Below are 26,419 nucleotides of genomic sequence, written 5' to 3'. Positions count from 1 at the left end.
TGACCCAGAGGCCAGGCTGTTAGTTTCCATGCTGTCCTACCTCCCAGAAGAGTCCCTGAAACCCTGGAAACCGCAAAGAACAAACAGGCAGGGGTCAGGGTAAGCTGAGATGAGCAGAGCAGGATGGACCGGGCTGGGCCACCATGTGAATGAAATAGTATGAAGTCACCAGCGTTGAACCCTCAGGATGAATTATGCATTTTCTTGCTTCCTTGGACACTTCCAGGTTGGGGTCAGAAGCAGAAGTCCTGAGTGAGGAAATCTCGGGACAGGTCTTGCTGACGGAGATTGCAGGCCCAGCTCTGCAGACGGAGGCCAAGGGCAGGCATTGTTCTCTGGCCGCCAGTTTCCTGAGTGGCCTCCCGCACGGAGCAGAGGGGCTGGGCTGCTGGAGCACAGACGGGGGCAGTGAGGCCAGGGAATGGGGAGAGGTTTTCTATCAAGACATTCCCTGCAGTGTCAAGGTGACAATCAGTCAGGGCTGGGGTGTCCATCAGATGCTGCTGGCTCTGACCTGTATTTTGATAAGGATCGAGAGTCCCACTTGAACTTGTCACCCTTGTCTGACTCTGGCAAGAAGCCATGAGATCCTCCCACAAGCTCTGGACAGCTCTCCCAAGGGGAGTTACTTCCTGCCCCGCCCCATCCCTCACCTTGGGTCTTTCCCAAGAAGTCAGCAGTTGTGCAAGCGATGTTCCTTTGTCACATCCAAAAGGCACACGGAGTTCCTCCAACAGAGGTCACAGCATGTACACCGCAGCGCCACAGCACCTCCTCCAGGCAGTTGGCTTTGATTTACTACAACCCCAGAGTACTATGCACAATTCTCTCAAAGTTCTTAAAATATTTAGTTAGCTATTGTTCTCATTTCTATGTGAGGATGCCAATTCCATGTTTTTATTTTTTGTCTTTTCTGTTAGACTCTAAGATTTCTGACAGGTGCAACCGTTCATTCATTAGTCACTATTCTAAGAGAAGTTGAGGAATATTAGATGCTGCCAACTCCAGAGCCTATAAGAAGCACGACAGGCAAAGAATGAATGAAGAAAGCCAGGTGTAGCACAAAAGGGAGTGGTAGAGACTGTGGCAAAGTGCCAAAGGCTTGCTTGTGCGCCTAAGATAGAGTCGCTGCCTATCAGTTCCAGCCAAGCCCTGCCAGGAGGGGATGCAGACACACTATTGTCAGATCTTGGAAATAAGCAAGAAAAACTCAAATTGGATATTTCCTGTAAAATCTTCTGATTTCTAAATGCTGATACTAATTTAAATTTAAAAAAAACCCAACAAACTACTACTCTGCAAGCTAAACAAAGCTGCATTTGGTCTTCAAGCTGCTAATTCACAATTCATAACCTCTGGAAACCTTCCAGACCTGATATGTTCCAATTCCACAGCCCAGAATATGTGCTCATATTGCTGAGGACATGAATGGGTGGCTGGGTGAGTCGATTAGCTGTCATTGAGCTAGGAGTCTGTAAAGAAACAGTGTCCTAATAGTATTTGCAAACTGAGCTTATGTTTGAGAGTTAGCTTTAAACAAGTGTGGAATTGTTTAGCTATGCCCACTTCAGGCATGTTTACACTCACCCATTTTTTCCTCCCTTCTCTTGCTGGATGTGGAAGCCCAGAACTGAAGACTAGCACTGAACAAGTCCTAAGCCTCAGGGTAGCAGGTGAGTTAGAAAGCTGAGTTTTACTCAGGCTTGGAGGTAAAGCAGGGTTGTGTTGAACAGTGATTGAGATTAATTAACAATTAATGAGATGCTTAATTGCCCTGGGTATCTACTTTTCTTAAATCTTACTTTAAATTGAGCACAATTAAAAATATGCACTGTGATGAATAATTAATAAATGTTAATGTTTGGTCAAAATTCAGAGTGTTTAACTTATAAAAATAGCATAACCAAGTGAAAAATCTGCTTGTCTCTATCTCTCAAATAACTATGTCTCAAGCACCTGTGCTATCTGCCTACAAGGTCATGGTTAAGGTGAGCATATTTAACTGTGGGTCATTTGTTGTTGTTAGTTGGTAAGTCGTGTCCAACTCTTTGTGACCCATGGACTGTAGCTCACCAGGCTCCTCTCTCCATGAGATTTTCCAGGCAAGAACACTGGAGTGGGTTGCCATTTCCTCCTCCAGGGGATCTCCCCGACCCAGGGATTGAAGCCTTGTCTCTTACATCTCCTGCATTGGCAGCAGATTCTTTACCACTAAACCGCCACAGGACGTCCTTGTGGGCCATTTACCCATAATGAAATTTATAGTCTCAGGGACAGCAGACTGGCATTCTGGCATGGGCCTTCTTCCATGCCACCTGCCTGGACAGTACCATCAAACCCTCTGAACAGGATAACAGCTAGTGTGTGCCAGGTAGTAGACTGGGCATTTCCTACTCACTATCTCTAATCCCCATAACAACAGTATATCTGCATACATTCTAATTTACCAGATGAAAATTCCAGGGCTCAGTAAGGTGAAATAGATTTTCCAAGGTCAAATAGCTAATAAATGATGGAGGTAGGATTCTCCCCTGGGCCCATCAGACTGTAGAGTCCATCCTCTTTCCACAACCCTCCCTAAGGAACTGGGCACACCCACTCTCCCTTATATGGAACAAAGTTGTTTGGTACCCAAGATTCTACAGGGATGCACTGGCAGGGTTGAGGTCAAAGTCCAGATGTCAAATTCCTATTTGTAGTACCAGACTACTCTGGGATAGAAAATACCCGGGATACATACCACTACTCATCTATCCAGGGCCCAGGGCAGACATAACTAATCTATCTCTATGCTGCTTCTCATACTTTTGGCAGCCACAACCAGTCAATCACAGCTGGCCCCCATGGACAAACATATTTGCCATCCTTGGCCAGGAAAGAACTCTCATAAATGGAGGATGTAGAAGCTCTAACCAGAGTCTGGTGACAAACAGAGATAGATGGAAACCACTATCTTTTGAACTGAAAGAGCCTTAAACATGTGATAGGAGAAGAGACAGAAGGAAGGAGAAAGGATGAAGTTGGGCTCTGTCTGTGGTCCTATATCCCAACCCAGACAGGCTTGGGGGCCAGCCTGGTTTGCACAGCAAGCTGGGTGATCTCACGGGTCTGTGTTGGGGCCGCGGGGTGGTTGTGGTGAAGAGGGGCCGAGGAACTGGAAACATCTGAGCTGAGAAGAGTGAAAACACTTTGGATCCCGCATTTGGCTTTGCTTTCTAAAAAGAGTTTGGTTTGTTTTTCTGGCATTTATTTATTGTTAAAACAGCTCTTCAGGAACATTAAAGGACATTTTGTGAAAGAAAAGCATCACCCCCCGAGCCCCCTGCTCACACACAACTGTTTCCATTTTCCCTTCTTCCCTCTGATCCTCCTTCACATGCATACCTAGGCAGGGCTGAAACCAGCCAGCACGCAATAGGGAATGCCTGCTTCTTTCACTCAACACAACAAGGTAATCACATTCCCACATTTGTGCTGCCTTCCAAATGACATCTTTTAAATGACTACACAATATACCGTGATTGGCCTAGAGTTGCTGGCTACTAGGTCTGGAAGTCCCTATGTTTTTTATATTTTATGCTACAATGAATATCTTTGTGCATTTAGCATTTTTGATAACTTTTCTTAGGCTAAGGAAGCAAGACTATTGGGTTGATATGAAACCTTGTGTGAATACCACTCTGACTTTCTGCCCTTGCTTTTGACCTCACATGTGTATAAACTCTTGAGAGTTTTCAAAGTGCTGTCCCTCAGCTGGGAGGTGGGGAAGCCCACTCCAGGCCACCCAGTGGAAAAGAGGCCTCGATGGAGTCTACGCTTGCTTTTCATGCTCCTCTTGCAAGGTTCCTGCATGTCCAAGAGCCCTGCCTGCAGGGGTGGGGGTTGCACGTGGAGAGGGGGTGGGATGCAGAGCCCACAGGAAATGGGGACATGGCATCAAGGGGAGGGTGAAGCCTCTCTGGTGGTCACCAGTGTCCCCTCCTTATGGAATGTCGCTTCCCGACAGGAGGCCCTGCCTGACTTTTAATTAAGAGGAGATGCTCTTTAGAGGGGGCGGCGGCGGGGGAGCCTGGGAGCCCAGGCCATCTTATCAGGTGTTGATTCCCAGGAAAAAACAGCAGAGAAGCCTCTGCCCACTATACACAACCCCTCCACCCCGCCCCTGCTGCTGGGCAGCCTGAGGCCAGGGTTTCCATGGGGCGGGATGGGGGGGCAGGCTGGCGTGAGAGCTCTCTTGGAAGGAAAGGCTGGGTGGTCTCCAAAGCTCTGGTCCCCTTCTGCCTGAGGCACCAGGAAAGCACAATAAACACAGGCTAAGCAGCTTCAGCCCCAGCTCAGCCCCATTCCCTGGCCCAGCCCCAGCCTGGCCCCAGCCCGGCCCCGTCCAGCCTCAGTTGCTAAGAGTCCACATTGGCTGAGAGCATCACTTCACTGCCCGGGAGAAGTTTGCCAGTTCCACCCATCTAGTCCCCACTCCTCTCCCATTCAGCCCACTGGGGGCTCCAGGATTGGGTGGGTATGACTGTAGGCCACACCCACGACCTCACCTCCAGCCCACTGTTTCAGCCTGTGGTTCCACAGAGCTGCAGGGCTTCTGCCCCACACCCAGGGCTGGAGACCATCCTGGGCTCACACCAGCCCAGGCGAGTTCTAGCCGGCCCATAGTCGATGGTTACTTATGGAGCCCTTGCTTTCTATGTCAGGCACTGTCCTGAGCTGATGCTGGGGCTACAGAGGTGAACAAGACAGAGTCCTGGCATGAGACCTTGGGCAAGTCAACTTCTGACTTCAGAGTCCTCATGGATACATGGGGGCACTGTGAGAATTAAGTGAGATCATATATGTGAAGGGCTTAAACAAGTACCCAATATACAGCAAGTGGTATGTAAATGTTAGATTTTTACATTGTTATTATTCTTTCTAGTTATAAGCAATAAGCAAACAAAAATCAGAAATAAATGAGAAAAGTCCAGGCATTGGTAACTGCTGTGAAGAAGTTAAAATATGGTAATGTAATGAAGAGAGGCTGGAATTTGAGAAAATGTGAAAATGCTTTAGCTTAGGTAGTGGAGGAAGGCCTTTCTGAGGAGATAATACTGAAGCTGGAACTTCAAAAATAAGGAGCCAGTGTGAGAGGGTCCAAATGATGATTATTCTATATAAGCCATGTAGCAAGTGCAAAGGCCCTGAGGTAGGAACAAACTTGGGTGTCTAGGAAACAGAAAAAAGGCCTTTGTAGCTAGGGCTGCCATGTCTAATTCGGTAGCCTTTAGTCACTTGTGGCCATTAAAATTAAATTAACGAATTCAGTTCTCAGTCTCACTAACCACATTTCAAGTATTCTATAGCCACATGTAGCTAATATCTACTGTATTGGATAGCTGCTGCTGCTGCTGCTAAGTCGCTTCAGTCGTGTCCGACTCTGTGCAACCCCATAGACGGCAGCCCCCCAGGCTCCCCCGTCCCTGAGATTCTCCAGGCAAGAATACTGGAGTGGGTTGCCATTTCCTTCTCCAATGCATGAAAGTGAAAAGGGAAAGTGAAGTCGCTCAGTCATGTCTGACTCCTAGCGACCCCATGAACTGCAGCCTACCAGGCTCCCCCGTCCATGGGATTGTCCAGGCAAGAGTACTGGAGTGGGGTGCCATTGCCTTCTCTGGTATTGGATAGCACAGGTGTAAAATATTTTCATCATTGTGGAAAATTCTATTAAGCATCTCTGCCCTAGAGCTTTGGGAGGAAAAAAAAAAGAGAGAGAGATGTTGACATGAGATGAGGCAGGAAAGGCAAGCAGGGGCCAGACCCCAAAGGACCTTGGAGGTCAGAGTAAGGTGCTTGGTGTTTGTCCTAAGTGCACTGGGAAATCCTTAAGGTGTCCAGATTTCAGATTAGGGGTAGGGAGGCCCACCTGCTGATTCTCCCACTTCTGTGAACCTGAGGAATCCTCCAAGTCAGAGCTGAAGGGGAACAGACATGCTTGCTGAATCTGCCCAACCTCCAAGTTCTACACAGGAACAGTGCAGAAACTCTCCGGGAACTGGCCTTTCCCCGGGGGACGTGTGGCTCCCTCAGTGAAGGCAGAGGTGCTGCCGGCGCACAGCCCTCTCCGTCAGTGATTTTCATGAACTGCCTTGGCCGAATGTCCAAGGCCCCTCACGGCGGGCCAGCCCCCGAGCCCAACTCGGGGCATCCCTGAAGGGCCATCCCAGTCCCAGAGCTCCCTGGGGTGGGCCGGGCCTTCCTTGAGACTGCACTGCAGTTCAACTTCTCCCTTTGCTCACTCCTGTTTCCTCCCTTTCCCTTCCCCTGTTTCAAAGTCAGCTTCCCAGGGCACCCACTGGCCTCAGACGCTCAGCATCTTAGGAGCACAGCTGGTCCTTCCGCCCGTTGGTGGGAGACAGTGGAGGAGTCAGCTCACAGTCGCTATGACGACAGCACTAAGCAAGCACACCCTTGATCAGAAGGCAGCCGCCTCCGAGGCAGGGTGGCCACCAGAGGGTCCCCGGATGGGACAAGTCCTGAAGGGTGAGGGGTCATATTCACCGAGTGCCCTCCTGGGCCGTGCAGTTTCCACAAGTGGCCCTAGGGCCCCTCCCCGGGCCTCTAAGAGCAGCGCTGTGGCGCTCATCCTTCCGGGAGCAAAGCTCGGTGAGCCAGGTTTCCCACGGCGCCCAGATGCCAGGACCCAGATGGGAACCCCGAGCTTGCTGATTCTGGAACCTACTCTTTTTGCCGTACCGCGCCATGCAGTGCAAACTTACAAAGTCCTGAACTCAAGGATGTCATGAGTCGAAGCACAAATTCATGTTAGGGAACGTGGACACCTGGGGCTCAACTCGCCTTTGCTGTAGTCAAGAACCAAAGTGACCCTCTTCCCTCCTCCGCCACTTCGCCCAGAGAGACTTCACGGCATAGCTGCAGCTGCTGTCTAATGTCTGTCCTTGTCACCACTTTCCCAGACTACAAACACTGCTGTGACATGCTAACAGACCCTAATCGAGACGGTGTTTAATAAAGTACTCAGTGGAACCCGGGATGGTCAACCCAGCTACTCTCCTGACCTCTGAGCTCCCTTGGGAGCTGGCTGGGGGACGAAGGCCTATCCCATGTGATGGGGCAGAACAATTTGGGGAAGCTGAAATCCCTGAGGGCAGTGCACAGTGGGCAAGGCCTGGAAAGAGTCCAGGAACATTGTGACTTCAGCAGATGGAAAAAAAAAAAACTACCCATAAAAGAGTCACTTGGGGATGAGAGTGGTGACTGACCCTGGGGACAGGTTGAGGCAGCCTGGGAAGACGTCAGGAGGCACCATCCTTATCACCAGGCCCTGGACATGACCCCAGACTACACAGTTGGCTTCTGAAGAAATAGGCCTCCCATGGCACTACGGTCAGAAAGTCTGCAGGATTGGGGCCAGGATTGGTGGGGGGTGGGGTGGGGGGTAGGGCTAAGCCAGGATCAAGAGGAAATGTGAAAAAAAGAGAAACAATATCCTCTGTCTTATTAAAAAAAATCAGAATAGAAACCTGCCATCATGAGGCAATAATCCCACAACCCTTCCAAAGATGGGGCAGAAGGGCTACCTAGCTCAGTTCTCACTCATGGTCTCCATGGGGGGATGGAGGGAAATGATGAGTTAGCATTGTGACCCCAGTCCTCTTGAGCACCTGGTCAGGCAAACAGGGCATCTCTGCCAGCCCCCAGATGCCCTCCCGGAGAAAGCAAGAAAAAGATTCAAGGGGAGCGAATGCCCATATGCAGTGCTAAAGCCTGCGTATGACTTTCTGCAGGTTTAGGGTCAGGAAACTGTTCCTTGTAGGCACTGCGATTTAAGAAACTTTTAACATTCTAAGACAGTTAAAAATTGGTGTGGGGACTTCCCTGATGGTACAGTATTTAAGAATCTGCGCTCCCAATGCAGAGGGCATGGGTTCGCTCCCTGGTTGGGGAACTAAGATGCCATATGCCGCATGGCACAACTAAAAGAAAAAATAATAATAAAAATTGGTTTTAACATTTCTCTTGTTTTTTTTTTTTTTGGAATCTTAGTTCCCCATCCCGAGATTGAACCTAGGCTGTTGAAGTGAAACACAGAATCCTAACCACTGGACTGCCAGCCAGGGAACTTCTCTTTGTTTTTGGTAAAGTTGTTGAAGCAGTTTGAGTCCATCTGAGCTGGAGGAGAATAAGGAGACAATCTGTCGGCATGGCTCAGGCAGAGGAGGTTAAAGGAACCTTGGGCAGCTGGGGACAAAGGCAATACAGGGTACCCCTTGGGGACGGTGTTGCAGGAGCAAATGCTGTCTGGATGCGGTAGCCCTTGACTGGACAAACGTCAGCACTGCCCATGACATGTAGGGACAAGGTGAGCTGTCAGAGGATATTGGAGGTGATAGAGGAGCCTTTCTTGCCTTAAGCTCTCCACTGGTGCCGGTTGTTTCTTCTGAGGGAGGTGCTTCATTCGGTTTTTATAAGAAGAGGAGGATTCCCTTCTGCTCCAATGAAACATCCTTGTCCATCTGCCTCCAGAAAGATACAATGAAAGCTTGGGGCAGGGAAGACAGGTGAGTTAGATGCCAGCCAAGTGAAACAGAAAATTAGCTCACAACTGGCGGGCTTTTCCCTCTCTCACTGAGGGGTTTTGCTTACACTCCTAGCATTTTTTTTTTTTTTTGCTGCACTGCATTCTTGTTGCCGTGCAAAGGCTTCCTCTAGTTGTGGAGCATGGGCTCTAAAGCATACAGGCTCAGTAGCTGCAGGGCATGGGCCTCTCTAGTTGTGACTGGCATGTGGGATCTTAGTTCCCTGACTAGGAACTGAGTCAGCATCCTCTGCATTGGAAGGCAGAGTCTCAACCACTGGACCACCAGAGAAGTCCCTCCAGCATTTCTTATAACACTGGGAGCCATTGTATACGAGATTTGGTAAAACAGACCAGGGTTCAAATGCCAGTGACTCTCAGTAGCTATGGAGCCCCCCACAAGTTTCTTTTAATTTCTCAGGGCCTCAGTCTGCTTATTTACAAGTGGAGCTGATAGTAGCAACTTGCAAGAGTTGTGAAGGCAGGACACGTGGATGCAAGTGTCTCGCTGAATCAGCATTCGGTAAACGGCAGGTTTGTTTCTTGTTACTGGGCCATCACACGCATTCACGATGTTTGTTACAGGGTGGTTTTAATTCAGTTCGGGCCACAGTTCACTCACATTTTGTCAGCAACCTCAGCCGTACAGCTTCGGGATGCTCTCTTGCCATCTATCCATCTTCTTGGCAACCTCTGCATTTGTCCTGCCCCCTCCCCCAGAGCCCCTTGCTTCAGCTGTTCCCAAGGGCTCCCTCACCTCCTGACTTACAGAATTTGAGCAAATGATCCTAGAATCCACTGGGCCTAGACAACCCCACTCTTAGAACCCAGACAGGCTAGGAAGGAGAAAGAGGGTGGAACCAGGGGGCTAGAAGGGCTGTGCTTCCCGTCTGAGTTCCAAACACACTGGTGCTCAGAAGGCGCTCCCATTCCTGCGGGTCAGAATGCAGCTCCTGCAGGGGGAGGACCCCCTCCCCAGAAACAACCCCCACCCCCACCCCCACTGAGGACTTTGAACTTTCTTAAGTTCTTGGATAGTTTTGTGGGGCCTGCCTGGTCGCTTTTACCGGTCACAGACGGGGAGGGTGAAGAGTGATTCGGGGCCTCTCCCCCGCCTTGGCTGGAGCACCCATCCCTCCCTCCCAGGGCTCCTAATCCCCTGCCTGCAAACGCCTGTCCTCCAGGGCTGAGACGCTGCAGAGCCAGAGGCTTATACACAGACCAGTTATTTATTGGGAGGCTTAGGGCCAGGATGAGGTCGGAGCCACATTCTCTGCTGTCCTGGCTCTTCTCACCTGGGTTGTAAGCAGGGAGAGAAGGAGAGAGAGGGAGGCACGGGCGCAGGATGGAGGAAGGGGCACTTGTGTGTTGGGGACCTACTGTGTGCCTGGTCCTGGGCGACTTCCTTGAGCAGATCATAGTAGGTCACTTTTACCTGAAGCGTGTGCACGTGTGAGCAATGCAGATGTGTGTGTTTGGAGATGGTCAACAGCACAGCTCTCGAGTCAGGCCTGGGTCCAGTCTCTAGCCCTGACTCTCATGGGATAATTTCATACGCACACATTCCTCTACCTCTCTGAGCCTTAGTTTTCTCATCTGTAAAATGGGGATAAGACCATCTACTTCCTGGGGTTCTAGAGTAGCTGTAGTCAAGCCCCACGCATGGGTCATTGTACACTGTTTGGCATACAGGAGTTGATAGCTGTTAGGAGGAGGAGGGAGAGGCTAGGACAGAGGGTCGAGAGAGAGTGGAGAAAATAGGAGCGGAGTGAGGAGAGTCTGAGCAAGAGAACTCATCTGCTCGCCTGGGATTTGCCTGGCTTCAGTCTTCTAGTAGCTCCCTGCGGGTGAGCCCCTAAGGAGACCAGCAGCTCCTGCTGAGAAGCCCCAGCGAAGACTGATGGAGGGGGAATCAGGGTTCCAGGCAGCAGAGTTGCAGCCACTGCCCCCACCTCAAATGACTGCACACCCGCTTTTACCAGCAGCCACTACACAGAGGAGGGACATCTGAGAGTGGGGGTAGAGAATTTGGTCCCTCCTGGGGCTCCTTGCTGAGATTCAAAAAAGCACCCTGTGTCTTTAAGGAGGCGCCTGTTGGGAGCGCAGGAGGGAGGAAGGTTAAGATGATTAGCTGGTGCTAACAAATTTAGGATGTGGAAGAAGTCTTTTTTTGGCTGTCCATCAAAGGAAGGATTGAATGTCCCTGAGGTTGGAGAGAGCAGAAGGAGGGAGGAGAGGGCTGGGGGAGGGGAGCAGGAGGGTGTTGTGCTGACCGGCTGAGCCTTCTCCCTGAACAGGCTTTTCCCCGGCAACTGGGGGTGTGTGGGAGTTGGGCAGGCTTGCAGGGCCACGCGCTGTCTGTCCAGACACTGGCCATCAGCCTGTCTGTCTGTCCTTGCCCCTCCCCCACAACCACAACCCCAGCTCAGGTTATGTCCAAGCAGCTGGGCTGAAAAGTGATCCTGGAGGAAGAAGGCCCTTCCTGTTGATTAGGAACCAGGACACTCTTCTCCAACCCCCCTCAAACATGACCAGACCCCCGCCTCATCGAGGCTCCTTGTCCCGGGGCCACCCCCAGCCCCTGTCATCAAGAGCTGGACCACCCTTCATCTCAGTTCCCCTGTAACCAAAGGAAACCTGCACGGCCTCCCAGAGAGATCACAAGCCACTCACAAAAGCCTTCATAAAAGGTTATTTCCGGCACGAGCTGGAAGGAGGAGGGTATGGGAAGCATGCCATGTCCAGGAATGGTTCATTCAGAACCGACTGGGCATGGGCTCCAGGCCAGGTCCTGTGGCGGGGACTGGGGAAACAAATAGCAAGGCTCCATTCCTGTCCCTGGCTTAGCTCCTGTCCCCAGGAACATGCAGTCCAGCAGGGGAAAGAGAAGAGAACAGAAGAGTGTGCCAAAGGACACGTACAGACCCACAGTCCCCAACACTTTTGGTACCAGGGACCAATTTCATGGAAGACAATTCTTCCAGAGACTGAAAGCAGAGAGATTGTTTGGGGATGATTCAGGCACATTACATTTATTGTGCACTTTATTTCTAATCTAATGCTGCCGCTGATCTGACAGCAGGTATTGGTCCATGGCCCAGAGGTTGGGGACCCCTGGAATAGAGAGCAGTGGCATTCAGAAGTCAGTGGACAGAAGGATGACCTGGAATGCCCATCTAAACCCTCAGAGATCCTGATGCTGTAGGTCTGGAGTGGGCTCTGGGCACCTATCTGCATACTGAAGCAGAGTGGGTGATAATTGTGCAGGTGGATGTCAGAGTCGACATGGAGAAAGGCTGGAATGGAAGGAGAAGGGGTAACACTGAGAAAGGAAGTGGGTGCAGGAAGCAGAAAAAGTTTTCCAGACTATGTGGCCTGAAGCTGATTTCTGCTGGGGAGAGTGAGCAAGGCTGAGGGAGAGGAAGGGGTGAAGAAGGCTTGCAGGTTGGGGAATGCCTTGGTTAGTGTGGCTGGAACGTAGAAAAAGACCAGGCTGAGCAAGAAACAAAATCTTGGGAGCATCCCAGGGGGGTTTAATGTCTTCAGCAATGGAGGTGCTGATTGGGTTTGCAGTTTTGAGAAACTGCTGCGAGGTGGAGAGGAGGTGGAAGGGACCAGAATGGAGGAGAGGCAACTGGTAGCAGGCTCCAGCAAGGGTCTGGAGGAGGACTAATGGGGAGGGTACGTCCTCCCCCCATGGGGGAATGTCAAGGAGGTTGAGTCCCAGGTGTAGGTCATGATGCCTGGTGGCCTAGGGGCCAGGAAGTGTGGGGGTGGGTGAGGGACAGGGTGGAAGCAGTGATGATGATCAAGTTTCTGGTCTTGGTAGTCAGGGGTGAGATTTGCTTCTCCCTGAGGCTTGAGGACACAAGAGAAATTAGGTGGTTCAAGAGGAAAATGGGGAATGTCATTCCGGACCCAGTAACTCCAGGTAAAAAAGGAGGTGTACTTGAAACAGAAGTGAGGTCCAGGCAGGCAGGATACAGTTACAAGCTTCCTTTGGATCACCGACCCCACAACTCCAGAGTCTCTGGCATTTGAGTACAAGGCCTGTGACCCATACCCTCTGCACCAGCCATGCTGAGTTGTCCATCATTTCCATTGCACACACAGTTTTTCATACCCCACGTGTCAGCATGTGCTACTCCCAGCCTGGGCTGTCCTCTTCCCCTCCCAAAATCATGCCCTACAGCTCTTTCAAGACTGAGATCCAACAACACCCTCAGGGCTTGCTAGCCCCTCTTTTTTGCTTCTGAATCTCCTTGGGTGCATTTTACATTCTACACTTTATTCGTGGGCATCTCTCCTGGAGGATGGGGCTTACCTAGTGTCTCATACAGTAAAAAAACCTGCCTGCAATGCAGGAGACTCAGGTTCAACCCATGGGTCGGGAAGATCCCCTGGAGAAGGGAATGGCTACCCACTCCAGTGTTTGTGCCTAGAAAATCGCATGGACAGAGGAGCCTTGCAGGCTACATGGGGTCACAAAAAGTCAGACATGACTGAGTGACTAACACACAACAACAACAACTCCTTGAGGATGAGGACCATTTCTTGCTCCAGTCTGTGACCTACTGAAAACCAGTCACAGAGCCTGGCCCAGAGCAAAGGATCAGCACCCCTTTACTGGTAAATAAATGCAGGTTTATTGATGCTAGGTACTAGAATGAACTCTAGTACCTTTTTAATGGATGGCAGCTCCTCTCTGGAGGATGCAGAAGGATGGTGAGAAAGTACATGGAAACGAACAGACTGTCACCAGCCCTGTCTCCACCTTCACCATCACAGGAAACACTGGTTGGCATTTACTCTGCCTGCGGGGCTGTGCCAGGTTGCTCGACATTCATTATTTCATTTCATCCTCGTCAAAATCCACAGGATCAGTCTCCTCATCATCCTCATTTTATAGATCAAAGCTGTCCAACAGGGCATTCTGTAATGATGGAAGTGATCTATATCTGTGCTGTGGAACACAGTCACCACAGAAGCACTTGAAATAAGGTTGGACCTAGGAGATGAATTTTAAACTTATTTAATTTCAATTAATTGAAGTGTAATTGGAAGAAAAGTTATGACAAACTTAGACAGCATATTAAAAATCAGAGACATTACTTTGCTGACAAAGGTTCATATAGTCAAAGCCATGGTTTTTCCAGAAGTCATGTACAGATGTGAGAGTTGGACCGTAAACAAGGCTGAGTGCCAAAGAATTGATGCTTTCCAACTATGGTGTTGGAGAAGACTCTTGAGAGTCCCTTGGGCTGCAAGGAGTCAAACCAGTCAATCCTAAAGGAAATCAGCCTGGAATATTCATTAGAAGGACTGATGCTGAAGCTGAGACTCCAATACTTTGGCCACATGATGTGAAGAGCTGACTCATTAGAAAAGACCCTGATGCTGGGAAAGACTGAGGGCAGGAGGAGAAGGAGTCGACAGAGGATGAGGTGGTTGGATGGCATCACTGACTCAATGGAATTAAGTTTGAGCAAACTCAGGGGGATAGTGGGAGACAGGGAAGCCTGGCAGAATGTGGGGTTGCAGAGAGTCAGACATGACTGATCAACTGAACAACAAATCACATGTGGCTACTGGCAGTCATAATCGACGTTTCAGTGTAAATGAAGACAGACTGAAGGGGTTATGAAACTTGCCCAAGTGACAAAGGCAAGGAGGGATAAAGGCAAGACTTGCAACTGGGGTGGTCTGGTCCCAAACCCATGCTTTGAGCCACCAGGTTTTAACTCCATTTCCTTTTCTCACCCCCAGATTGTGGGTGTGATGGGAAGGAGTTAGCATCATCACACGAGCCCCAGTGCAGGCTGGTGACCTCTGTGACCACCAGTTGAATCCCCTGACGGTCTCTGCAGCGTGACTGCCCTGTGTGAGACTCAGGGTTTCCCTGGGGCCCTCCTCTCCTGTGGTGACAGTGAGTGCTGGAGGAGATGATCCCACATCCTCCCACATCCTACGAGCCATGATTTCTTTGCAGGAGGCCTTTGGTCCCAGGCTCTGCAGCTGGAGAATATAAACAGTTTACTCTCACTGCGTTTCTGCAGCCCAGGCAACGGGGAAGATTTAACCTAGATTGTATCTGGCACTGACTTCCAACATTTGCAGACCTGGGGCCTGTGAGGGCCACTGCTCTGGTGTAAATGTCGCTGGCCAATCACTGTGAGCTTTGTCTGAACCCCCCCAGCATCTGGGTAACCTCTGCCTACTGTCGCTGCTGAAGACAAGGGTGTAGAGACTGTGGGGCCAGCATTTGGCATGGGGATAATGCTAATGCCCAAAGGAGCATGGGCAGATGAATGCTCAGGAGGTGGGGGAGAGGGAGAGAATCCTCAGAGATGCAGTGACCTCAGGGGGCAGGTGTACAGAATACAGATGTCATGTGGGGGCTGGGTGTGAGACCACCAGGTTCTTGTCCCTGTTCTGTACAGAAGTCAGTCTGAACTTTTCAAAGTACCAGTATGATTGGGTCACAGCTCTGCTCAATATCCTTCTGTGGCTCCCCATCGCTCTCAAGAAGAAGGCAAAAACCTTAATATGAACCTCGTCTCATGTCACTCTCTCCCCACAAGCTCCCTGCTCTAGCCACATGGCTCCTCCTATTCCTCATTCCTGCCCCCTTCCTTCCCATCTCAGGATCCTTGCACATGCTGGTGCTCTTGCCTGGAGTGAACGTTCTCCCTCCCCTCTTTGCTTGGTTAATTTCTACTCCTCAAGGGTCACTTCTTCAGGGGAACCTTCCTGGAGCTTCTGACCCTGAGAACTCTTTCCAGTCTGTCATGGAAGCCTGTACTCTGTTTGGTAGAAGCGGTCACCCCTGCAATTGTACATCTGCCAGTGGGATTGATGGAGGTGCCTCCCTCACTAGACTGTAAGTTCTGGGACTTGCTTTGTATGCCCTGGGGTCCACAGCACCTTGCTTGGTCCTAACGTGGAACAGGTGCCCTGTGACATGAGTTGAATGCAAGCATGAATGAATGAATGAAAGGATGCTACTGTGATTGTGTGCAAGGCAATTCTGTTCTCCGGGCCTGACACCTTAAATGATGGTTTGTAGAGTATGTACTCCATGCCAGGTGCTGGCAAGGGCACAGAGCTGGCTGTGCAGAGGGGAGACAGACATTTAAAAAGGCCATGATGACACAATGGGATAAGGGTATGCTTGAAAGACCAGCAGGCTGTGAGGAAGCTTTTAGCAGAGGCGGTGGGAGAAGGGCTAGGAACCAGGGAGGACTCCCTGGATCAGAATTACAACTCAGGTCCAATCTGAAGGTTAAGAGAGTGTTAACAGGCAAAGATGAAGAAGAGTGTTCTCAGCAGAGGGCAGGGGAAGGGATGGGGGAGAGCCCCCATGAGACTGCAAGGTGGGCAGGGGGGCAGTGGGGAGAGATGGAACCAGATGGGGCCAGGTTGGACTCTGACATGAAGGCACTGGTGCCATTGTGGGGTTTCTGGCAGGGACGACAGAGGACTGTCCTCCTGGGTAAACGGAGAAGCCTGGGTGGGGCAGCGAGTGGGGTCCCTCCAGCTCTGGACCCGGGGGTTCGGAGCTAGATTAGGAAGGTTCCCGACTGCATTGCCAGCACAAGCCTCGTGGGACTGGTTTGCTCTGTGACGTCAACTTAAAGGTCACTCAGATCCCAGGTTTCCTCTCCAGAGCCATTTAGGGCTCTGTATTTTGTCCTTTCCCCTGGATCCCTTTGGGATCCTGTGACATTCCCAGCCTGGAGCACCTCGAGGGGTAACCGGTCCCTGAGCTCCCGAGTGACTGTGAGAAGCAGGACTTCCTGAATTTGTCCTAAATTTACCTCGCTCAAGTTTCAAAGGGAGCCCCTCATCCTAGCCTGGCAGGAGTCAGTGGAGAAGGAAGTGCGACGGGAGCCATGTGGTGGGAAGGGGAACTCAGGACATCTTCACTCTGGGGGCCCTTTGCATCACACCAGCCAACAAGCTGTGTTCCACAACTGTACAGACAGGCCCGTCTCTCCCTCCTCCCAAACCCAGGCCCCTCTCTGTACCTGATAAACCCGGGCATGAACTGATGAACTGGAAGTGAAACCAGGCCATTCAACCAACTCCTCACTCCAGTCAACAGATGCCACAGCTGGGGGTGTGTAAATGATAAGATCCTAAGTAGCCGGCGCCTTCGACGCCACTGACTGTCCCTCCAGTCTCTTCTTTCAGGTCTGCTGCCGTGCCTCCAGGGACCCCGCACTTAGGGCTTCAGCCATGCTCCAGCCCCACGCCTTGCACAACCCAATGCTCCCGCTGAAAAGCTCTGAGTCCTGCCTCGCTTCTCTGTCCCCCCTCACTGCAGACAGCCCAGCAGCAAGGCCTGCCAATGTCACCTCCAAAACACAGCCCAGGCCTCTCCTCTTCTCCTATATCCTCTGTCACCACCGCCTCTCACCTGGACACCCATAGTAGGCTCGTCTCTCCCTGTCTCTGCTCCCCGCCTCTGTAATCCATTCTCTCCAGAGCCAAGAGGAATGTGAATTGTACATCAAGTGTGTGGCTCCCCTTTTAAAACTTTCGGTTCACCAATGATGAAATTTACAAACCCCACAGGCCAGAGTTGTGCCCTTCAGGAGGCATGAGCTCTCTCCTTTTCACTCACTCCACCAGCTGGCTCCAACCTTTCTCTTCTTCAGATACACTGAGCTCATTTTTTACCTCAGGGCCTTTGCACATGCTCTTTCTACTGACTGGAATGCTCACACCCCATCCTCTGAACTAATTAATCAATCAATTGGGGATCTTCCTGATCCAGGGTTCTAACCTGGCTCTCCTGCATTGCAGGCAGATTTTTCACCATATGAGCCACCAGGGAAGCCCAATTAATTTAATAGACACTTTTATGGTGCTCTGTTCTATGCCAAGTTTAGTCTAAGCAGTTCTCAAGTTCTGAATCATGTTAACTCTTCACAAGACTGGGTCCCTCTTGTCAGTTCATATGTCACCTTCTCATGGAAGCCTTCCCTGGCCATCATCAAACACCCAGCACTGCTCCACCACTACGAGGCTCCATAGACTATATGCTTTTGATTCATTTTCATCATAATGATCAATGGGTTTTTTCTTATTTATTTCTTTAAAAAAAAATAAAAAGATTTTCTTAGGCTATATCTCAAGGCATGTGGGATCTTAGTTCCCCAATCAGGGATCAAACCTGTATTCATTGCATTGGAAGTGCGGAGTCTCAACCACTGGACCAGCAGGGGAGCGCTCTCATTTACTTCTTTTTTTATTTTTTTTATTTTTTTTATTAGTTGGAGGCTAATTACTTCACAACATTTCAGTGGGTACACACTGAGGAAACCAGATCTGAAAGAGACACGTGCACCCCAATGTTCATTTACTTCTTTATATGCTTACCTTCTCTACTAGACTGGAAGCCCCAGGAAGGCAAGGCTGATCAGTTAATTTGATCTTTAGACCCCTAGAGTCTAGCACAGTACCTGCCCCTGAAAATGAATGAGTGAAGGGGTCGCCTGCCTGAGAGAGGCTTCTAAGCCCACCACACTCTCTAAATGTCATAGCTGGCATGTACACACCACAGCATATAAATAGTGAAATGCTTCCTGTGGATACTGCTCAGGTCCCAGTCAGCAGAGGAGCTACTAGAAGGCAGGGATAAGGAAGGTCGTCTTCATCTTTGTGTAAATTACGTTTGCCGCAAATGGCAATGCGATTTAGAGCTTTCAAAGGAGCTGCATACACAGGAACTCACTGAGAGATGCAGTGAGACTGCGGTAGCTCTAATTCACAGAAGCAGGAACTGAGAACCAGAGAGCCAGGGCCACATCATCGCACAGAAGCTAGGACTCAGTGCAGATTTGAAGCTTTTATGAAGGCTGTATCTACCTAAGTGCCTGGTACTTTGCATATAGCAGGGCATCAGTGGAGATTTCTGTATTTGCCGCAGCTAACAGACAGATGTTCAAACATATTCCTTTGGAAGGTATATGGTCTCAGATATATGCCTTAACAGACAGATGCAGCTAACAGACAGATGCTCAAACATATTCCTTTGGAAGGACTGGTCTCAGGGCAGTGGTGTTTCAGAAACTCAGGAGGAGAGGCAATGCGGGCAGTCAAAAGAGTCCCAGGTGGGGCTTCGGGAGAGCTGAAGAGCAGCATGTAGTAGGCACCTCCCTGTGCCAGGCACTGTGCCAAGAGATTTACCTACATCTCCTTAGAGCCCACAACAGTACAATGAGATAGATGCTGTCATCATCCCCATTTTACAGATAAGAAAGCTGAGGCTCAGAGAGGTAAAGTCACTTGCCCATTGTAACACAGTCAAATCTTGGAACTCAGCCAGCAGACAAGCCTGCCACTCCTTAGTCCAGATGCCTCTACACACGGCTGAAGAAGCCTCCTGCTCTGTGTTTTAGACGCTGTCTATAAAGCCAAAGTTCAAACTAAAACCTGTCTTGGCCTGCCCAGCTCTGACACAAGTCAGGGAGGGACATGAGGCCCTTGCAACATGAGGAAGGGGCTGATCGGATGCCCTGGAGTAGGAACACACTCTGCCTGCCCAGGACTTAGTGGGTGGAGTGCCTAAGAGTAGCCAGTTCACAGGGCCCTGGTTTCCTGTGCTTGTAGATGACAAAGACCAGATCATGTGGGAATAGAGAAGGGCTGGGAGACCTTGGAGCTTCCCAATACTAAGAGACTGACTTATATCACAGGGGATGCTATGGTGGGCAAATGCTGTGAGTAGCAGCTAGCCCTACTACAGCTGTTAGAATGAACATCAGAACTGGGCCCCAAGCCTGAGCTTCCTTTGGACAACAAAAATAACATTCCTTCTCTGTATCTTCCTTCTTTCTTTCTTCAGAATCTTTGAGTCTGTTGTGCTACAGAAACATAATCCTACTGCCTTAGGTGTCCACCCTACAGAGGACTGGGCAGACAGGATGGAGAAGTGAGAGTCAAGGTCAATGTCTAACTCTCAAAGGACTTACCACCCACCACAGAAGCAAGGAAGGTGAGTGGGACATGCCCAGGGGAGGAGTAGAGAAGACTGGACCTGACTTCATCCCTGGAAATAGTCGTGCAGGGGGTGGTGGCTTCAGGAGCCAATCAGCTTTAGGGACATGACATCATCATTTATTCTGGCAGGAAGGACAGGCTATCAAATGGACAGATGAATCCGGAACTAGATGCCCATCTTTGTGGGAGCTCCTGGCCTCAGGATGCATCACAGTGTTGGCTATTTTACATTCTTCTGCCTTGCCTTGGTTTCCGTAAAAGTCCACCCTTCCTGTGGCCCCAGGAGTGCTTCTGGGGACTCATTTGGAGGACAAGACACTGAGAACCTGGCCATGCCCATCTAACTGTGCAGGTTGAGGCAAGTTCCTTTTTTCCTCTTATGGCCTCATTTTTCCCAATTATAAAAAATAAGCAGATTGGAGGACAGTGGTGTATTCTGTATCCTGCTTCTAGAGCATCCAGGTATCTGGAGGGTCACCAGTGGGACACCCCAATCCCACTGCTGGGCTCTGCTGCTATGTTTATGTGACAGGTAAAGTCTGGATTTGGGCTTCCCAGGTGGCTCAGTGGTAAAGGACCTGCCTACCAATGCAGGAGCTGCAAGAGACTCAGGTTCGACCCTTGGGTCAGAAAGATCCCCTGGAGGAGGGCATGGCAACCCATTCCAGTATTCTTGCTGAGATAATCCCACGGACAGAGGAACTTGCTGGGCTGGAGTCCATGGGGTTGCAGAGAGTGCTTGTGACTGAGTGTGCACACAGTTTGGATTGCTGGGAAGCTTCCCTTCAAAGAATGGGTTGGCCCCTGCCTCCCCCTCAAGGTGGCCTCTGATGTCCATTTGGAGTCGCAGTCTGGATCTGGCCACTGTAAGGAGGAGACGTGCCCTCTTCCATCTCCCTGCACCCTGTCAGGATCCAGGGTTAAGGCTGATCTCTCCCCACACCTTAAAGGCTCCTCACATTCCTCTCCGAATGCACAGCTTGCCTTCCTGCTCCTTCCTTAGCTAAGCTGGGGAGCACTTGGCAGAAGCCAGGATTATAATTGTAAGAGTTGGGAGCCAGATTCTTCTAGAGTTGAACAGACTTTCCAGAACAAGAGCACATGACTTCAAAAGAATGACATGATATAGATTTTTAAAAAATATCTCTGTGAACTGCCAGTGTTGTTTCCCAGAGTCAGTGTACATTCAGTCCAGTGAGTCATCTGCCCCTTCCTCATCCCCACTCCCTGAAGTAAAAACAGAACATCATGCTCCTGTCAACACCTCCAAGTTCCAATCAGCAAAGAGCAGAGCAGGGGGTGATGCAGTCAGGTACTGGGAACTAGAGCCATATGGAGACCCGCCAATCAGAGCCAACGCTGGTGCGCTGAATGGGCGAAGCCAGAGGAATGTCCCTGCGGCCACGGTGTGAAGACACATGAGCACCTGAGGGAAGGGAAAGTCTCGTTCCAGGAGGGCTGACACCAGCTTTTAAGTCTGAAGGGCGATGAAGGGGACATTCTGGCCCCAAAGACCTGGGGTCCTAGGTGTCCAAGAGGGAGTCTGGAGATATGACCAGGGAAGCACCCTCCAGGCCAACATGCCAGGAGCCCACTCACCCTGCCCTGTCCACGCTGCCCCCGGAGGCCCAGGCCTCCCTGACCACGTGCCCGGCCACCCTGTGGCAGCCCCTATAGCTACGTGGGGAGCTGGCATCCACTCAGCCACCTGCACCTGCTGGGTGCGCGCCTGCATCCACGCCAGGGTTCACGCATTTCCTCCCCAACTTGGGTTGGCTGCAGTGGCAGACCCCTCTGCTGGAGCCCCCAGCTGGTGCTTGACGCCCACGAACCCCCCGCCCAGGGTTTCCACTGGGCAGAGGTGTCCACATGCAAAGGAATGCGGTGACACGGGCACTGGACCAGCCATCCCCAGCTCCTCTCACTGTACCTCTGCCCACTGGGGACATTCCCCCTTGCCTGCAACGTCTGCCATACACACGTGGATGGCAAAGGCCTGGGGGGGGGGGGGCGGGGGGGCGGGAAGTAGCGCTGGGCTGCAAGGAGTTGGTGAAGTGAGTTGGAAAGAATGAGCAGGCAGGCCCAGGGCAGTCTTGCTGCCACTCAGCTACCGGAGGGTCAGACTCTTTGGGGATCCTCTTCTCCTTCCCTCCTCTGCCTGCCCTGCCCCCACCAACCTCTGCCTCACCCCCTCAGGTGGATCTGGGGGCCTCTCCTTCTTCTCACCAAGGAGCCCAGTGCAGCTGGGCTACCGGCTCTCTTCTAACCCCCGGGGCTAGTGACTTAGGACAAATGCCAGCTATGCAGGCCATCGTCAGCAGTGTTGGTCCCTGCCTTGCTTGTGGCCCGCCTCACAGAGGTGACCCCAGGACTGAAGCTGGACTGCCCCATGCAGGGGACCCATCTGCCACTATCCGCCACTATCTCCAGCAGGTCCACCCCTACGGGAGCCCTTGGACTCTGCAGCAGCCGCTGCTTTACCTGTTCTTCCCTTTACCTGGACTCCCTTCACCTGAGCTCCTCTGAGTCTCCCAAGAACAGGCCACGGCATCAGTTTGTCGAGTGACTGAGTGAAAGTGACAGAGATGGAGAGACAGCAAGTCTTCCTTCTGACACTGCACTGGTTTTTTTGGAGTCAGACTTTTTTTAAGATTTTTTTTTTTATGTGAACCATTTAAAAAGTCTTGATTGAATTTGCTATAACACTGCTTCTGTTTTTTGTTTTTTTTTTTGACCATGAGGCTTGCAGTATCTTAGCACCCCACCAGGGATCGAAGCTGCAACCCTGCACTGGAAGGTGGATTATTAACCACTGGACCACTCGGGAAGACCCTAGACTTCTTAGGTTAAAATAATTCTGGTGCCAGCTCATGCTAGTTCTGTGACCTTGGTCACATAACATAACCTCTTTGGGCCTCAGTCTTCTCATTTGTAAAGCGGACATAATAGGAACTACCAGGTAAAGTAATTATGAGGATTAAATGAGATAATGTGATAAAGAGCTTATACCAGTGCCTGGCACAGAGTAAGCCCTTGATACACATTGTTGCTATCACTATTAATTTATGTCCTCCAGCCTGACCCAATACTACTTCCCCGGACAAGAATTATGGCCACTGCCAAGTCCTCGGTTTGCTCCCAGGAAGTACTCACTCCCGTGGCTGGAGGAAGTCCATCAGGACAGAACTTCTGACAGTTTGTTTCAGGTCCCAACCCTGCCACTTCCTAGCCCTGTATCCTTGAGAGATGTGCTCTGAGCTTCAGAGTCCTCATCTGGAAACGTGGTCATGTGAGAGTCAACCTCAGAGAGAGGCTGGGAGGATGGAGTGAGGTGTGCAAGGTACAAAGCAGGCAGTCAGACCAGCTGCTGTCAGAGACCATCCAAGTGGCCTTGATGGTGGACAGGAATCTGCCGGGGAGTAGCTGAGAGGCTGGCGGGGCTGAGAAGGAGTGGGGGCACCAGCCAGGGAGTGGGCGGCTGGGTGGCTCTAGGAAGAGCTGAGGGCTGCATCCACGTGTCAAGGGTGTCTGACCTTCTAGTCTCTTATGTGGGCCATGGCCCTTCCCGTTTACTTCTTTCCGGCAAAACAACCCCAGCATTCCTTTAGCACCACTGCATTGGAAGCTTCACCCGGGGTCCTCCAGGACAGAGTGGGCAGAGGAGGACCCTCCACTGTGTGGGGGGCAGTGAGCCCCTGCGTCCCTGGCACACGCAGGGCCAGAGCTCACCCTGGGAGAGGCGACAACTCCCAGGGCACAGAGTCTCCAGCAAGGCTCACCCCTGCCCTCTCTGCCCTGAGCAGTGGCCTTAGCTTCCAGACGGCTGCCGGTACAGGTAAGGTCACAGAATCAGAGCTTCCTTCTCCCACCCCCGGGGAGGAGCCCTCCCAGGACTTCAACACTTCTGCAGAAACATCCTACATTCTCACCGCCCCCCACCCCTGCCCCCTTGTCCAGAATAGAGCCCTGGACTTCCCTGGCAGTGGTTGAAACTCTGTGCTTCCACTGCTGAGGGGATGGGTTCAATCCCTGGTAAGGGAATTAAGATCCCATGGAGTGGCCAAAAAATAAAAAACAAAAAAGCAAAATAGAGCCCTAGCTCTTTCCTCTCCATCCTACTCTCTACTGTTCTGCCTTGTCTCTGAGGGCAAATGGGCCGGCATTGGAAGCCTCGGACTCTGTCTTCTAGCTGTAGACCTTGGACAGTCTCTGAACATCTCTGAGCCTGTCTCCTCATCATTGAACTAGGGGTAACCACAGCCCTACAGCCCAAAATGGTTGGTGGGAACATAAGTAATACCGTCCTAAGTTTGAGGTATAATGCCATCTGTTAACAGAAATATATGCCAGGATCGTCATTGGTTACCCGGGCTCACAAGTTCAGCATGGCCTCGACCCCTGCTTTGCCCACACCTAACCAGTAGCCTACACTTGCCATTTTATCTCTGCAATCTCTCCATCTCTCAGCCTGTACCACCTGATGTTCCATGTCTTCTCTTAGCAGGATTGGAGTTGCCTCTTCCTGGCTCCTCAACACCAACTCTCCTCCACTGCAGCTGGGCTCAGCTGGCTCACGTCACACCCTTTCTGAGAAACCTACCATGCATCTTCAGCATGTCATCCAACTCCCTCCATAGTCCATCTCCCCCACCCCGCCTTCTCATCTTTTTCTCTTCCTCCATCCCTCCACATGTGCTTGCTATAGTCATTCTAGATTATTCCTCCCTTTCCACAGTGGGAAACACTATCTCTACACTGTTATTACACTGTTTCTGTCACTCATGATGTTCTTATAAAGGTTTTCATTTACTGACATCTCACTGGTCTTGCGAGGCCTGTCTCACATTCCACTTCTTCCAGGAAGCCTTTCCTGATTCCTCTCTGCAAAGGCATCACTCCTACTCTCTCACTCCCCAAACGTGATGCTTATGCCTCTGTGGGGCACTTGCCTAACCCTGGACAAAACGAGGCCCCTGTTTACCTTCAGCGGGCCAATGTCCCCTTGGTGATGTGGCGCACGGGCAGCCTGTCCCCTTGACGCCAGCCCCTGTATGCCAGCTCTTGTATGGCACTACTGTACTTTTCAAGGTAGCGTACTAGAAAAATTTTAAATGCTTTATTGTTTGTGTTTGTTTTTCATGTGTCATTTGTGTGAAAGGTATTACAAACCTATTAGAGTACAGTACTCTATAGCCGATTGTGTCAGTTGGGTACCTAAGCTAGCTTTGTTGCACTTACGAACAAGCTGGCCTTAGGAACGTGCTCTTGGGACATAACTCATTCGTATGTAGGGGACCTAACTGTACCACCATTCAATACCCCACAACGAGTCTCCACTCTGCTACTGACAGATATTTAGGTTTTCTTTCCCTGTGGTCAGTAGCACACACAGAGCCGAGGTGGACCTTTTCCTCCCGTACGCACGTGTGAGTGTTTCTCTAGGGTGGCAGGGGCAGCTTTCTACACTTGACCAGATACGGTTAAATTGTTCTTCACACATGCCCACCTCTCTTCACAAGCGAGGAAACTGAGGCCCAGAGACAGGGCAGTGGCCTGCTCAAAGTTCTCAGGGTCTGGGACCTGTTCCCGGTGCAGCGCACTGCCTGTCCGGAACCCCCATTTCCTTATTTTTATTTCTCTACAAATCTCCGCGACCACCCGGGTGGGCGTTATCAGAGCCCATCTAGAAGAAACACATTATCAGCATCCTCCAGTCGGCCTGGGGGTCTGGGAGTGCTTTTGAGAGGAAATGGGGAAGAAATTAACTTTAGAGAATTCCCCGGGCAGCTCTAAAACTCCCGAGGATGGCCTTGAGAGGGGAGGCGCTTCCAGGGGGCCCGGGCGGGTGGGGGGGGCAGTGTTTTCTTAGAGGGCAGCACCTGGATCCCGGCTGTGTGGCCCTTCCCAAGCCTGTTCCCTGACCCGCCCTTTCCCGTGAGGGCCGGAGGCTTCCTTGAGGCCAGGTGCCCTTTCCAAGGCCTCAGCCAGCCCTCTTCTGGGACAAGCTGGAGCTGAAAGGGGCCACAAAGTCTCCAGGACGTGCCTTCGTCTGAAGCCCAGCGTCCAGGCTTTATTGAACCAGTTGTCTAACCGCCAAAGCATAGCATCCCTGCTCTGACTTGACTGCAGCTCCCTTCATCTACAGCCTTTCCATCCAAATACCATCAGAGGAGAGTCAGCTGGGTATCCCAAGGGAGCCTGCTGGGCCTGCAGAAGGGAGACCGGCAGGAGGGGAGACTTTGGGGGTTAGCAGGTCACATTAGGGGTTCGGGCCTTTATACTGGAGGGGACAGAAAGCGCCGAAGGTTAAAGCATGGCTAAAGCCTTGTTATTTAGTCACTAAGCTGTGCCCAGCTCTTTTGTGGCCCCATGGACTGTAGCCCGCTAGGCTCCTCTGTCCATTGGATTCTCCAGGCAAGAACACTGGAGTGGGTTGCCACTTCCTTCTCCAGGGGATCTTCCTGACCTCCAGGGGTTCAGGTATTGAACCCGAGCTACCAGGGAAGCCGTAGGGTGATGCATTAAGTTTAAAAAAGACCACGCTGACTTCAGGCTTCCCTGGTCAGGATAAAGCATCCACCTGCAATGTGGGAGACCTGGGTTCGATCCCTGGGTTGGGAAGATCCCCTGGAGGAGGGCATGGCAACCCACTCCAGTATTCTTGCCTGGAGAATCCCCATGGACAGAGGAGCCGGAGCTTGGCGGGCTGCCAACCTTCGGGTCACAAAGAGTCGGACACGACTGAGTGACTAATCAAGCAGAGCACGTGCTGACTTCTGACTTATGGGTGAAAGGGTATTGGCGGAGGCCTGCTGGGGCTCCTGCGGCAAG

General features: G+C 51.2%; 1 protein-coding gene across 1 annotated transcript in view; it reads right to left on the bottom strand.

Moving 5' to 3' along the window:
• Window positions 1-233: 233 nt before the first annotated feature.
• Window positions 234-26,419, bottom strand: part of LOC136157225 (collagen alpha-1(XIII) chain-like) — a 52,186-nt gene continuing 26,000 nt past the window's right edge. Inside the window, exon 3 of the mRNA XM_065919205.1 lies at window positions 234-388. Coding sequence (XP_065775277.1) covers window positions 234-388 — 155 coding nt within the window. The remainder of the gene's footprint in view (window positions 389-26,419) is intronic.

The sequence above is a fragment of the Muntiacus reevesi genome, chromosome 2, assembly GCF_963930625.1.
Source record: "Muntiacus reevesi chromosome 2, mMunRee1.1, whole genome shotgun sequence".
NCBI classification, from domain to species: Eukaryota; Metazoa; Chordata; class Mammalia; order Artiodactyla; family Cervidae; genus Muntiacus; species Muntiacus reevesi.
Note: the sequence above shows the minus strand (reverse complement) of the source record. Positions and strands in the feature narration are given on the sequence as shown.